The sequence below is a fragment of the Microtus oregoni genome, unplaced genomic scaffold (genome assembly GCF_018167655.1).
Source record: "Microtus oregoni isolate MIOR12 unplaced genomic scaffold, Mior012 000004F_ref0000308, whole genome shotgun sequence".
NCBI lineage: Eukaryota > Metazoa > Chordata > Mammalia > Rodentia > Cricetidae > Microtus > Microtus oregoni.
The window spans coordinates 39,921,462-39,936,733 of record NW_024543063.1 but is presented as its reverse complement, the minus strand read 5'-3'; the positions used below and the strand labels follow the sequence as shown (position 1 = coordinate 39,936,733).

Sequence of the window (15,272 nt, the reverse complement as noted above, 5' to 3'; positions counted from 1 at the left end):
GCCTCAGACCTTTCTACCAGGACAAATAGGAAGCGTTCATCTCATGTGTCAATTACAATCTTCTGAAGTTACTTAAATGCCTACAAGGAAAAATATCATAACACATTCTCAGTTCATCTGTAAGAGAAACACGTTCTGGTCCCCAAGCTGCTCGACTGAACAGCTCAGGTGTAGAACTGCAGGGCCTTGCTCCAGTGAAGACAAAAGTTCAGGAGACGACTGGGGTCCCGGATCATCATATGAACACAGACTGACTCTTCTGCTGTGTTCTCAATTCCACCCACATGCTTCTGCCTGCCCCACTTCCCAGGACACACAGCCTTCGTGTATAAACAGGAAAACCTTGGCTGGTTGCTTTTAACTGGAAGGAAGAAAATCCCACTGAAAAGCCCGTTCCTCCTGGAGCCTTACTTGGGGTTACTACAGTGCCTTTCCTGGTACTTCACTCCTCCACCGCAAGTGCGCGAGCATTCTGACCACTTCGACCAGGCAGACCACTGGCCGTGGATGGGCCGGGGCCCGAGATCTCCAAGCTTCACACACTGGCCCTGTCGACACCACTGCAGAAAGAACATGCGACATGGTTCCCATCAGAGAGCACAGGGAAAGTTCAGGGAGAGGCAAATGTCTACCCAATAAAAAAGAAAAAAAAGAAGTCTGGGAAGGTAGGGGGGACACTGTGTGACACGGACATGGCTCTTGTTTGCTGTTTTTATGGCTGTGTGAATGCTGCCTGTATTTTCAAGTCTGCCTCAAAGAGAAGTGGCGCTCCCCATCCTCAGGCTGAGAAGCACATGCTGTGTGAACTGTCCATGTAAGGAAAACAGACAGATAAGATTCTATACAATGGCCCAAGTCGTCAGACAGAATTACAAGGAGGCCTCTTTGTTGCATGGAGACAATGCTATTTAAGGAACAATTCTAATGCATTCAAGTGTTGATCACTGTGATGATGTCACTATCAAAGCAGATGCGAGGTATAGCTAACTGTGCATGTGATTGGCCTCGTTCAACCATCAGATAGTAATCTCTTATGAAATTAGTAACTTTCTGTCTGAACAAATCACATTCATAGAAGGTGCCCGTTTCTGATGACAGGTGATCTTCAGTGCCTTGGATGGATTTGTTCTGAGTCCTTCATTTGGTTGTGATTTGCACAAGGTGGGCTAAGGATTGTTTTCTCTGCTAGCCTCCCATGTTAGTTCTTTTTTTTGCAGTAAATTCAGGGTTTGCTAGCCCCCACCTCCATTTCTCCTCCTTCCCTAGAGGCTGAGTTCATCTCTGGAAGTATTGCTTTTTATTTATTATTTATTTATTTATTAAAGATTTCTGTCTCTTCCTTGCTACCGCCTCCCATATCCCTCCCCCTCTCCCAATCAAGTCCCCCTCTTAGTCAGCCCAAAGAGCAATCAGGGTTCCCTGCCCTGTGGGAAGTCCAAGGACCACCCACCTCCATCCAGGTCTAGTAAGGTGAGCATCCAAACTGCCTAGGCTCCCACAAAGCCAGTACGTGCAGTATTGCTTTTTTTTTCTTGTTGTGTTTTCACTTTGAGCAAGTCCTGCAAGACTTAGTAGAACCACACACTGAAAACCTCTGCACTTTGATCCAAAGGGCTGGGCTTTAGGGGACACCAGTTTTTGTTGAGAAGGGGTGTTCAGTTACAGAATTACAGAGAGGCTGTCTGACTTACAGCTCTCCACCATCCCCCTCACTCCCCTGATACATTTGGCTGTACGACTGCTCACTGTGTGGCTTTGTTGAAAGTGAGCTTTTTCTTGGTTATATTTCTTCTTCACATTCTTGCCACGAACAGATTGATCCCTCTGTTTTAAGCTTTTCTTTTGCTTGTGTTAATTGCAATTTCAGAGTTTGAAATTATGTAACACTGTGGAGGACCAATCAGTCATCTGAGGGCTCTTGCTAAGGCCACCATACATCTTTCCCACCAGGAATCAAGGGGTCTTTACTGGGCTGCCACGGGACAAAAAGCAATAGCCCATGGTCCCACTAGCACCAGCAGCCAACAGCAAACCAAGCTGCTCTGATGTCTGGGAACAGAGGGAAGACTTGTCTCACCAGATTTCTAGAGCCCTTTCAAGCATTCAGGAATTGAAGGCTACATTGCCTATGAGAACTGAGTAGGGACCTTCTGGCTTGCACGGTCTTATAGGGACACAACTATAACACACATAGAAGAATCTAGATTTCACAACTACATAGGGCTCATTTTGTTTCTTATAGACAGACAAATTACTGACTGATGTGTCTTAATCTTAATCTAATTTCTTTGCTGGAAATGCATTTCTTTATATCTGCTTCAACCGCTGGGATGAACATCTGGGCTGCTATGATCTCGGTATTCATCCCGGTCCTAGGTCGGATTGCTAGCAGACTGTCTTCCTCTGCCTTTGCAATCTGTGTAACAAATGGGAATTTACAGAAATCTACACATAGGTGCAAGCAACACAATGTATATATAAAATTCTATGTATAGAATGAAAACATTCAATAGATATACATATAATCTTATCTATCTTACATATTCCCAGTGTTTCTCAAATATTCAATAAGACTGGCTAGCTGTGACTTGCACTGTACATTTTAAAACGTGTTATTTACATGATTAGGCAAGATCTTACTTCCTGGCAGAGGCTGTCATGGAACTTGCTATGTAAGCTAGGCTAAACTCAAACTCATGGCATGCCTCCTGTCTCAGTCTTCTGAATCCTGGGATTACAGAATGAGCCCCCGGATCCTGCCCCAAAACTTTTTAATTCAGCGTGTGACAGTATAGACCTAACTCTTCCTTGCACACATATCTTGAGATGGAAGGTCGCAGCTTTCAGCCATTTTGATGCCCTGTGTCTGCCCTCTGCCTCTATTTCCGTAGTCTCTCAGGTCTCTTCAATGTCAGCTCCAGGGTCCACTTGGTATATATTTTAATTACCGTTCATTTGACATGAATATTGGATTGCAACCAATGTTGTTTCCTTTGGGTGGTAGCAGTTAGTGTTTCAAGAGGAACGTTTGAAGAACAGTAATAGCTGGCAGCTTCTGCTATGGGTTCTTGGAAGAACAGGATTGAGTTTTCATTTGTCTCACCGGGGTATCGTCAGAGAGACTCATTCTGATACTGATACTCAATAGTCACCAAAGAACTGAAATCACTTCAAATGATCAGTTCTTCTATTCAGATTAGGAGAGTTTTGAGAAAACAAATGACCGAGATCATCAAACCTGCACCATCTCATTGTATGTTGACGCTCTAGTGTGGGTTTTCCAATGGACTTGCTAACTATACTTCATTTACTGTTATGCCAAGGGTGCCTTTCCTGACAGACCTTCTTAGAGAAAAGGAAAGACAAGAGAAGTAAATGTGAAAATTTGTGTGGGCAGTCATTTCTGTTCCTAATGGGAACACCTGCCCCCTGGGGCTCTTGTATAGAACATGAAGTTTAGCCCGCATGTGGAGTGCAGTGAAGCCCATCAGGTCAGCGACATAGAGATGCTGAAGACCCAAGGCCCCATCCATAAAGAGAAGCACAAGTAAAATATCTATATAAACAAATGAATGAACTGTCTATGTTGCAAATCTGTTCTGTAATCTCTGCTTGCTAATGCTGGTTACTTTAAAGAGAAAACAGGAGAAAAATGCAGCCACGGAAAATGTGCCCTTCTAAAGCCACTGCTCTATGACCTTGGCACTGTTCTGGAGCTGCAGACTAACAAGTGCACAGTTACCATGTTCAAGCCACAAGCGGTTCCTTCTGCTGCCGGCGTGAACTTGGTCTCACATCGGTGGCCCACGCGGTGGCACCAGAGTGATTTACAGATATCCTGAAAAGAGGGGGGAAAGGGAGGATGAGACTGGCAATACACACATAAAAAAAAATGCTAACAGTTAAAGCCTTGGGGTATGGGGCTTTATTTTGGGATAAACTCCTCAATGTACAAGCAAGTCAAGATGGTGGCAATAAAGCAATTTTCTTTTGTAGTAAGGAGATAAACAGGAAGAGAGTTTGCAGAGTCTGCATGCTTGTGTGTATTTAGTGAAGAGGGGGTAGCATTAGTTAATATCCAGATCACTGACTATTCAGACCTAAGTGGCAGGGGTGTGTGTGTGTGTGTGTGTGTGTGTGTGTGTGTGTGCGCGCGCGTGCGTGCGTGTGTGCATATGCGTGTGTGTGCTCTCAAGAGATCTGCTTTCTGATGATAGTGACAATACCCTGGGTGACAGAACAGATCAAGAGAGGAATAAAGCAGATGTGACCCGTCCATGTCCCTAGCATGTTTAGAACCCCTAGAAGCTGCAGGTTCCTTTTTCTTCTCTAATTCTCCCTCTACAAGTTATCCAACTGTCACCTGACCCCCGCCCTCCCAGAGTGTTCTCAAGGAAAAATGACATACTGCACGGTCAGGGATCATCCAGTCTGGCACACACAGTTCTTGATATCTTTGTGGTATTATCACCATCATTGCCACTTTCTTAGCCTCGTGACTTCCAGCACTATGGCAACTTAATTCTGACCCTAGACCTATGAGGTAATTTAAAGGATCAGGAGGCAGACTCTCAACAAACAGAAGCGGGGCTGTGATGGATAAGGGATTCCATATCAAGGTATTCCAGAGTTGAAGCAGTTATTGAGCAAGAGATGTGAGGAGTGTAGGTCAGACGGGAGGAGAAAGAGGTCTCCATAGAAACAGTGCAAGTCAATCTTATGGAAGGGCTAGAGGCATCTTCCATGCTTTTGGGAAAAAGGTCATCTTGCTAGTGAGGTTCGTCAATCCTAGTGTCAGTTCAAGCCATGACTTTGAAGACCAAATACGTTTCTTTCCTACAGCCAATGGAGAGCCACGGCGCATACATATAGCAGCCATCAAAATCAACCTGATACAGAGCAACAAAAAGGGGGGAGGGAGACCATAAGAAAAATAGAAAAAGGAGTTGGGGAGGGTGGTCTAGACACGACAGCCTAAGCCAAGCCACAGGGCTGAGACAAGGGGCAGCTGGAGAAGAGCAGGCAAAACACAGGGATTCCAGGGTGAAATCAGACAGGCTGTACGGACATGTTATTTCCCCTGTGGTGAAGTGCAGAAGTCAAATGTAATTACAGCCGACGACATGCTTTAACGACCACAAAAACCCTCTGAGAAAACTCCCTTTCAAAGTAAACAAAGAGGGGAGCTTGCACTCTTTAGCAGGTACCTCCCACTTTTCCCCCCGTCAGTATACCCCATTTTGTCTTATCTATAATTACCTGGACTTAAGTCATAATTTAAGAGAAAGAGAAATAACCACAGAGACCCAAAGGTCTCATGTTGCCTGGATATGATCCCCCACCTCAACAAGACCACATATTTAAGCAATGCTGGCTGTACTGGGTCCTGTCATTTGCTGACCCACGTTCTCTGGTTATATTCCACAAGACAAGTTCCTTCTAGTAAAATATGACATGTTGAAAATGCTAAAAGCATCTGAAAACTCAAGTTCTATAGCGTATACACAGAGGAACTCTCATAGGGACTTCTAAAACTATACCACCATGTTGAGTTTACCTTCAAAATAGCTCCTAAATCTAAACAACACTTCTCACACTCATTGCTGCCACCCTGTTCCCAGCCACTTTGCATGTGCCTTAATGTCATGCCCTTTAACACAAACCCACTTGTTCTGTTTTCCTCCATCTACCCAGTGAGTTCTCAACAGGGCACTACCTGATACAGTGGCCCAGAGTTGCATATGACTTTTGTCCTAGTCACAGCTCAAGTTTTCAAGAGTCAGATACGGTATGTGGCTATCACACTGAAGAGCAGAAGATAGTCCCATCAGCATGGAAAGCTCTGCTGGCCAGCATTATGAGCTAGAGGGATTCTTCCATATAAGTCAGTCAGTTCATGTTACTGCTCTGTTCAAACCATGTGATGTTGTCTCGATTGACTCAGGGTAAATCCAGAGTCCTTCTTGGCTGCTTCCAAGTCAGTCACTGAATACGCTTGATCCCTCTGATCAAGGTGACCTCTTACAGGTCAACTCTTGCTGTTGTGGCATCAATTTCTTTGTGATAAAACTACCAACCAAAAGCAAGTTAGAGGAGGGAAGCTGAACTGAAAATAACAAAGCCCATGTTACAGTTCACCCTATCAGGACCTGGATGTAGCTAGTCAATATCACATCCACGATCAGATCAGGGGAAGAATCAGTGAATGGATAATTGTTTGCTTGCCCTCAGATGGCTTTATCCTCTCTTTTACAGTCCCTGACTAGGGAATGGCACTTCCCACAGTGGGCTACATCTTCTTCCTATATCATTTAACAATCAAGATAATACCCCACAGACATTGGGTCTAGATAATTCCTTAAGACTCTCTTCCCCTCGTGATTCTAGGTTGTATCAAGTTGATAGATAAAGCTAACCAGCACACCTGCATACAGCTGTTCTATCAACACTGAGGCAGTATTCTGAAAGTGCCTCCAGATTGCTCCAAACACCAGCCTTTGCACATCTTGCTCTATCCACATCCCCAACAACCTGAATACCTAACAGTGGCTCATTTTCTTATTCCCTTCAAGCCTTCATAAAGTTCCCTTTGAGAACTCAATAGTGTGTGTGTGTGTGTGTGTGTGTGTGTTGTATGTGAGTTTGTGTTTGTATGTGGCAGGGGCTTCACACATGCTAGGCAAATGCCCTACCACTCAGCAACATCTCAGTATTACTAATTAAAATTTAATCAGCTACCACCCAATCAACCTTCAACCTATTTATCCCAAAGTCACTTTGCCAATAATCTATTTGTTTATAGTATTCTCCATGTATCATCCTCCTTCCTAATACAGAGGCACTGCTCCAAGGACAGGGTCCCAGGCAGACTTCAATAAATATTTTCAACAAGTCAATATATGAATCGAAATGACCGACTTTATAATTAGGAAACAGTCTCACTGGCAGTAAGTAATCTGCAATTCTTAAGACAAGTTTTCAACTAAAAATGTGCCAGTGGTAGTGCACGCCTTTAGTCCCAGCACTCGGAAGTCAGAGTGAGTTCGAAGGCAGCCTGGTCTATGTAGTTTTAGGACAGTTTGACCCATTCAGTAAGACTCTATCTCAAAAATAGTATTATACTCTGACAAAGAATTCTGGAAAACATAATGAAACTGGGCACTGCTGGGACACACTTCCAAGGAGGAGCATTTACCAAGCATGCACGAGGCTCTATTCAATACTCAATCCAGTACTGAAAAGAAAAGAAATAAACAACAAAAATCCTGCTCCCGCCGCTAAGAGTTTCCCCTATATTACTTGATTGACTCCACAATTGTTCTCTTTGGTGTGCTAATGGGAAAAAGGAGACTCAGGAAATGTCAGATGCATACTCAACTACTCTCAGCAGTAAATCTCTCCTAGGCTAGACCTGAAACACCTTGTGTTTAATCTCACTACCCAAGCTTTTGAGGGGAAGCAGTAATTAAAAAGCAGCAACCAACAGACCATGTCATTGGCATCACTTTAAGAAGCAAGTTTGCTGAGGTATAATTTGCAATAATATGCACCTATATTGTAAGCATATGGTTCTCAAAGCTCTGACAAAATATAAACACCATTGTAGACACTACCACCACAATTTTGGATAGTAGAATTATACCAAATGAACTCATGGCATTTTTTTCAACATGTAGTTTTTAGTTCTCCATGTTTTTATGAGTAGTTATTTTTTTAATAAAATAAATGCATCAGTTTTTTTCTAGTCATTATCTAAAGGCCATTCTGAAGGTTGCCTCTACTCTTTGACTCCTGTCAATCAAGCATTAGCTAAGAACACTATCAAATAAACCATTTTTGTACCAACTATCTCCTGTGATTTCTTTTTTTTGTTTTTTTTTGATTTTCGAGACAGGGTTTCTCTGTAGCTTTTTGGTTCCTGTCCTGGAACTAGCTCTTGTAGACCAGGCGGGCCTCGAACTCACAAAGATCCGCCTGCCTCTGCCTCCCGAGTGCTGGGATTAAAGGCGTGCGCCACCACCGCCCAGCATCTCCTATGATTTCTGTCAGACAAAATACTTGGAAAGTATTTATTGGATCCAAGGGTTAAAATATGCTTATAAAGATATATAACTGTTTCTACATAAATCAGTGGTTATCTTTCCTCCATGTTTGAACAGTTCATTCAAAAATATACAATCAAGAATTCAACCTATGTTGACTCAGAAGCCTGGTCCTTATTGTTTTCTTTTCTATTAGTGCTCTTAAGTTATTTAACTTCTATTTCCTTACTGTTGAGTTCAAGGGGGAACAATAAATAATGCCATGCATTTTCCACCAGTTGCTTAATGGAACACTGGAGTCAGACAAAGAGAGACTTAGAAAAAAACAAATTACAGGCTATGAAGAATTGGAGTCAGGCTGCAATCTGTGGCCCAAGTGGTCTGCTAACACAGTCTCTACAGTGTTAAACTAACTGCACCCTCTGTTTTGCAGATAGAGGGGAAAGCCAAAGTCTCTGTTGGAGGCAAGGTATCTTTAGAAAACTGTTAGATAAATGTGCATCCTTTAGCCAAACAACACAAAGACAGGCAATGCTAGAAATGCCCTGTGATGTGCACACCCAGATGCACTTGTGTCTGATATGCATGTTTAAATGGAGAGGGGCACCATGTGTGCATATATACATTTAGAGGCCAGAAGTCAATGATGGGTGTCTTCCTCCATCCACTTTACTAACTGAGACAAGGTCTCTTACTGAAGCTGAAGTTCACTGGTTCCGCCACTTTACCCAAAGATCTCCTGTCCTGCCTTCTGAGCCTTGGGTTCACAAGCTAGCTGCCATGCTCAACAACCTAGATTTCAAGTGGGTTCTGAGGATCCAACGCTGGCTCTCAAACTTTATCCACTGAGCCACCTCTCCAGCCTGAGGTGCTCTATCACACAAATCACCCATGCTTCCTCACGGGAAGCATGGGGGGAGCAGGAGAGCAAAATCTACTCTATGAAAACAGGAGTGTGTAAAAGAGTGAACCACAGCCATTGCTATTAGGCTAATTGATTGCAAAGGATCTACTGCTACATAAGACTAATAGTTAAGTAGATTTTGCACCAGCAGGAGCAAGGAATATGCATGGATGATTACAATGTGGAATCACAAGTTTATAATGGTGATACATAAAGACAGAGCCCGGAGGAAGAATAGTTTAAATGTCCTTGGGGAGAAAGAGGTAACTCTTAGGCTACATCTTTAATGGTATAGAATGATTACAAACTTGTCATCTAGACAGAAGGCTACGCAGTATTCTAGAATGGGAAATCCATAGATGACGCATGAGAAAGGCAGTATTAAACAGAATATTTGAAGGTGAATAAGGACATAATATAACTGGGATGTAAGCTGGTGGGGAAAGATGATAGAAATTGAAAGATGATATGATTTATTACAGGGCATTTATGAGAAACTTCTAGAAACCTCCTACTTACTCTTTTCTCTTTAAGCCCAATGTCAAATTCTTAGAGGAAACATTCTCATATCCTAATGCCTTCTGGGAGAAAGGCTCTCTGAAACAATGGCCACTGAAGCATTCACTAGTATTCAAATATCATCCCCCAAATTTCTATTTGGCTTTAAAATTTCTCAATGAGCCAATCAATATGATGAGCCCTAGCTACGTGATGGTAATTGGGGATACTGAGCCAAGAACCAACTCTGAGGTATTTCCTTTGTCCTGTTTATGGCCGGTGCAGGAAAGGTACCAGCGTGCAAACATCGACTGACTCCTGTGCCATGTTTCAGAACTCTCAACAAACACCATCAATTGGTTAGCCAGGCACTATTTCTTTTTAAGTGAATAGTCATTGAGGGGATGTTTTTCTCATCAGTTGCTAGGGAGGTAAGTCTCTTTCAGGTCTGTCTAAATAGCATGGAACCCTACGTCAGATTACTAATTCATTCTCATGAATGCTGCTCTGCCCTGGGTGTGGTTTGAACCCCCAACACCCTTATGTCAGGAACTTAGACTTCAGTGTGTCAATGTTCAGAGGTGGAGTCGTTATCAAATGGGGTCTAGGGGGAAGATATTGGGTGAGTGAAGGAGTGCCCTTGACAGGGGTTACTGCGCAGCTGTTTCCTTCTGATTGAAACACTCCCTCCTGAAGGAAGGCTCCTAGGAGTCAGGAAGTCCAGGAAACTCATACATCTCTGGAAGCTCTATAGGCCCTTTTCCAAGGTTACACAGGCAATAACCAATTACTGAGGGGGAGTCTTCAACTGTCCAAGCTGCCTTCAAGTTGCTCAGAGACTTTCAGGAATGGGAGGCAGCTTTCCTAAGAAAACACCCATGCTAGGTGGGAAGTTGTGCAATGCTCCCGTTTCTGAGCCATTCATGCACCTGCAGGGAAACCTCAGAGACTCGTTGGTTCACTAGGCTAGACTTGGGTGGAATGGTCTCTTTGATCTGTTGTTAGTGCCCTAGCTGAGGGAGGGGGCAGAGAAACACTTATGTCTCCCCAGGAAATTTCACATAACAGTGATTAAGGTATTTCTCCTGCCAACTCTGTTTAGTTCTCATGTGAGTTGGGACAGGATAAAACTGCCCCGGGGCCTGGCTCTACGACCTCTCTTTCTTGCAGAGAGATCATTTTCTCTCATATATTTCCTAGCCATGGACATCATCCACACTGTGATACAGCTAGGAAGACCCTCACTAGAGTTGGTCCACATCAGAGCAACACCCAGGAGCCACCCTGTAACTGCCACCTAAAGCAAGCTCTCTTTCTCCAGATGTAGCTTTGGTTCAGAACTTTTGTTAGAGCCCTCAGACTGACTGTACAAACACTGTGGGGAGGAACAGTGTGATTTGCTAGCCAAATGGCATTTGAGTCTGGGAGAAGAGGGAGAGTAGACACACGTGAAAGAATGCTCGCACACACCTCTGCCTCTATGAAGACGTCCAGTACCCTGGGGGCCGTGATGCTGAATGGGAAAGGAAGAGATTAAGAGGACCTCTCATGCACTCAAGAATGTGACTGGACCCAGAGAACAGTCCTCACAAATTAGCTGGGGAGGAACTATGACCTTCTCCTTACAGATGTGGACACGTGGGTCAAGGGAGGCTGAATCATTTGTTTAAGAATCTCTCTAGGCAAAGTTGGAATAAGACTCTAACCCCAGGTCTGCCTACTTCCCAAAGGCAGAGAGTATGTGCATGTGTATATATAAGTGTGTGTTTGCATGTGAGCGTCAGCCCTTCTGGAGAGGTGGTCAGACCCCTAGGATCTAGAGTTACAGGAAGTTTTAGGGAGTCAGGGTAGAGTTGGGAATTGAACTCAGGTCCTCTGGAAAAGCAGGACACACTTTTACCCCAAGCCAATTCTCCATTCCTGCATGTGTGCTTTTACCTACCATGTAAGCTTGCCTTTCTAGGAGGAATGACAGGGAGAAAATTTCATGTAGATTGAAGGGAAACAGCAGAAAGAGAAAAATAAAGACAACACAATAAAGACCTTAAAGATAAATTTTAAAAAAATTAAAAATGGGATTTCATTGTTTAGAAAATCCTTTTTTGTTGTTGCTGTTGTTAGAACACAGTAGAGTACCATTGTGACCATTAGGGATGAGGCCATGACTCTGGTTATAAACAATGTTAGGAAAATACCAAAAGCTAGTTCACAGGGAGAACAAGTCCACACTCAGGAGCCATCAATCAATCTCACCTTCCCATCCATCGGCATCTTAAACCATCTCTCTATTAGCCCAGACTCCCCAGGTTCCCTCCCAGACACCCAGACATCCCTGCGTCATTCATCATTTCAAGCTCTTTTCACTTGGAATTTTCAGTTCTCTTCACTATGCTTTCCAGGGTCAACCAAGGCTGAGATACCATCTTTTAAAAATATGATGCGGCACCAGAAAATGATTAAGGCGGGGTACTGACCCCCTTCTCACTGCCTGACACAGAACAGGCACGATCCCGGTGGAAGGGGACTCATTCGGCAACTCCTCTGTATTTCTAAAGGAAGCCATGCTTATTACTAGCTCCGTACATACAATGTGCGCAGATTCGAAGATTGAGGTGCGCAGATTCGATGATTGAGAAAGGTAGCGATCTCAGAATGAAGTGGTCGAAGGGCATGCTCAGCAGATTCTACTCAGTGAATGGGTGATTCTACCTAATGCTGAGGCTTAACAGGCAAATTGAAACAGCTGCATGTTTGCTCATTTAGAAAACAACTGAAATACATAATGTAAATCCCATGTGGTGTGAAGGATATGCCCAAAGAATGAAGCGAGGATTAGCTTTTTAATAGTAATGCTTGCAGTTATATTAATTTATGGCTCCATATCAAGCCTATGACTGGATATTAGTTCTCAAGAATGGACTTTTATAGGTGAGCTGACTTACTGAAAGGCTGTGTGTGCTTACAACTACAGAGATACCACACAAGTCACAACAGTGGCTGTTGCACTGTTAGGTTAAGGGAAACCGGTATCCAACAAAGGAGAGGCAGAGGCTTAACTTCCACGTGGGTGATTTGTTTTGTTTATATTTGATCATTTGAGAGTTCTGTAGCTTTGGGCAAGCTGGATACCTTCTCTGGGATGTAGGTGAAAGGGGGGCAATAACTTTTACTTCAAAGTGGTTTTGAAGATGGAGGTCAAATACAATAAATCTTGCCGTGGAATGTCTCATGTAGGACAGAGGGTCATGCAGAAACTGCTGGGAATGGTGGTGCCGGAAGTTAGGACGGCAGAGCTGCTGCTGCTACTAATGCGGGTGATGGAGAAGGAGCAATAGGGGGCATAGGGGGATGAGGTGAAAGGAGTAGGGGTTTTGTGGGGGAGGGGAGAAAGGAAAAGTGACCAACTTTCCTATCGCCCATGGGTCCAAGTACCTAAGACTTCAACATTTTCCACTGGATGTCTGGAATGAACTAACTTTAAAATTATGGGACCTTTTTTTGATGTTAGGACTGCAATGCTGTCAGGAATGAATCTATTGAAAGAGTGCAACAGGGCCTCTCTTATTTCTGCAAATTGGAGTTTTGCATTTTCTCACTTATCTGGGCTGTAATCTTGCTTCCAGGAGTCAATGTAGAAAGCATGCTAAGACTATTAAAGTGGCTGTCAGCTTTCTGGTGTCAAGGGGAGTGTCTCCTGCAATAGTTGTCTTACACGATGAAGGGCACATGGCACTTATTGATGTGATAGTGACTGTGAGCTCATCACTTGAAAAGCGCAACAAGACAAAAACCGCGATTAGCAGGAGCAAGCATTCTTAGCTCTGCTTCAAGGAACAAAGCCTGCATGTAAGAAGGGGGGAATTTTCTTCCAAGGACGCAGACAACTGGTATTTAAACCAGGCATGCAGAGTCTATGGGGGATAAGCCTGGATAAGTCATTGACAGGAAAATTACCACTTAATTATCATGCCAAACAAATGACATTTTAGAGATAACCCAGATGCTAACCTTTGGCCTCAGCAAACCAAATGTTTATCCTTTTGGTAGGTACACAGGCACATGGCACATCCTTAATGCAAGTTAGAAATCACGAGGAAACATACCTTCATAACCCCAAGGCTGCACAGCTTGGCTTTGGCTCCAAATTGCCACTTACACTGTGTGTCGGCATCATAAATCTGTCCTGGGAGTTTGTCCGGATATTTATACTGTCCTGTTTGCTTGGGCTCATCCACCAGACAGCCAGCCTGTGGTGTACTGCATTGATAACACATCCTTATTAACAGCCCTGTTCATCTGTAACCTTTCCATTTAAAAACTGCACCTCAGTGAGTGCAGTCATGCAAAGAAACATAGAATGTGCTTAGAGAAGCAGGCATGTGTTTAGAGTTAAAAAGTACATTTTATTGCAAAGAGCGAGTCCTGCCTAAAAAGGCTGGAATGCATACAGTCATAAAGGGTTTTATAGGGGGCTGGAAGTTCTGGCCATCTAGCCAATGTGCTTTAGGATTGGGTAGGAGATGGGAAATGTAAATATAAGTAAAATCTCCTCTCCACAGTCTCATTCAACAACACTGGGCATTTTTACCGAGAGCCTACTGTCGGGCAAACATTAGCTTCAGGAATTAAAGCACAAACTGGGCTGTGTACAGAGGATATCTGTCCTCATGGGGTTTTAAATAATACTGTGCTTCTTAAAGACAGGACCAAGAAGAAATAAAGATGTGCTCTGCCTCAAATAAGCTTATGAACAAAGTCACATCCAGAAAGAATCAGAAGGTTCTAGGTGTGCTGTTCCAGGCCTAGAATCCTAGCACTTAGGAAGTAGAAGCAGGGGTTTGGGAGTTCACAGTCATCCTTTACCACACGAGACGCTCAAGGGCAGTTTAGACACATGCAGGAAAGCACCCTATAAAATAAACTTTAGAATCGGGGCATAAGGCAGAAAATTTCCCTATGGGGTGCCTGGAAGTAAAATGTGTTGAGAACATGGCATGGGTATTTTTAAAAAATCACCTTACCCCATTTACTTACATAATCAAACAGTACCACCACTGAGAGGTTAATTAGTGTGTAATATTAAATGCAATTTTGAGGCCATACATGGAGGTACTATCAACCATGCATCCATAATGACTTTATATAATTCTTGTAAACCTCTTTAATGATGATGACTCCCATAAGGATTGTAACATGGCTCAAACAAGAAAACGTAATGTCCTTAACACAACAGAGAAGGCAATGGCAATTGCTGCTGTTGCTCTTATTCTACCCAAATCCCTGAACTGCACCAACCTCATGAACAGAAAGTCGATCCACATGGAGTTAACCTCGATTTATAAAATGTATTGATTCCATACTTACATGAAGTAGAAAAGACATTGTCACCCCTAAATACTGAATCTAAAATTAGTATAAAAATATATGGGGCATGGCTTATGATAAATTAGCAAACATCTATCAGTTTCCTTTTACTATACTTTAGGCATCAGTCAGCTTTATATGCTCACATTTAATCTTCCTTGTTGATTAATGTTGATAATTCTGTGAACATTTCCAACTAATATAGTGTAGCAAAGGAATGAACATATTAGGAACATCAATTTGCAATGAAACTTCCACTAATATCTGGTCAAAGGGAACAATAAGAACCCAAGTGTCCATGTGTGAGTCAACATGGACTAAAAAGATATAGATGCATGCATGTCATTAAGAATAGAGTTCTTTTTTAAAGATTTATTAATATTTTTTACTTAAGCATATATGTCTCCATTTATAGGTACTTGCACAGGTCAGAAATGGATGTCAGGTCCCCCAGAGCTGGAGCA

General features: G+C 43.1%; 1 protein-coding gene across 1 annotated transcript in view; it reads right to left on the bottom strand.

The window, feature by feature from the left end:
• Positions 1 to 15,272, bottom strand: part of Adamts18 (ADAM metallopeptidase with thrombospondin type 1 motif 18) — a 132,408-nt gene that overhangs the window by 48,631 nt on the left and 68,505 nt on the right. Inside the window, exons 10-12 of the mRNA XM_041650470.1 lie at positions 13,548 to 13,701; positions 3,743 to 3,838; positions 412 to 560 (exon numbers count right to left, since the gene is read on the bottom strand). Coding sequence (XP_041506404.1) covers positions 412 to 560; positions 3,743 to 3,838; positions 13,548 to 13,701 — 399 coding nt within the window. The remainder of the gene's footprint in view (positions 1 to 411; positions 561 to 3,742; positions 3,839 to 13,547; positions 13,702 to 15,272) is intronic.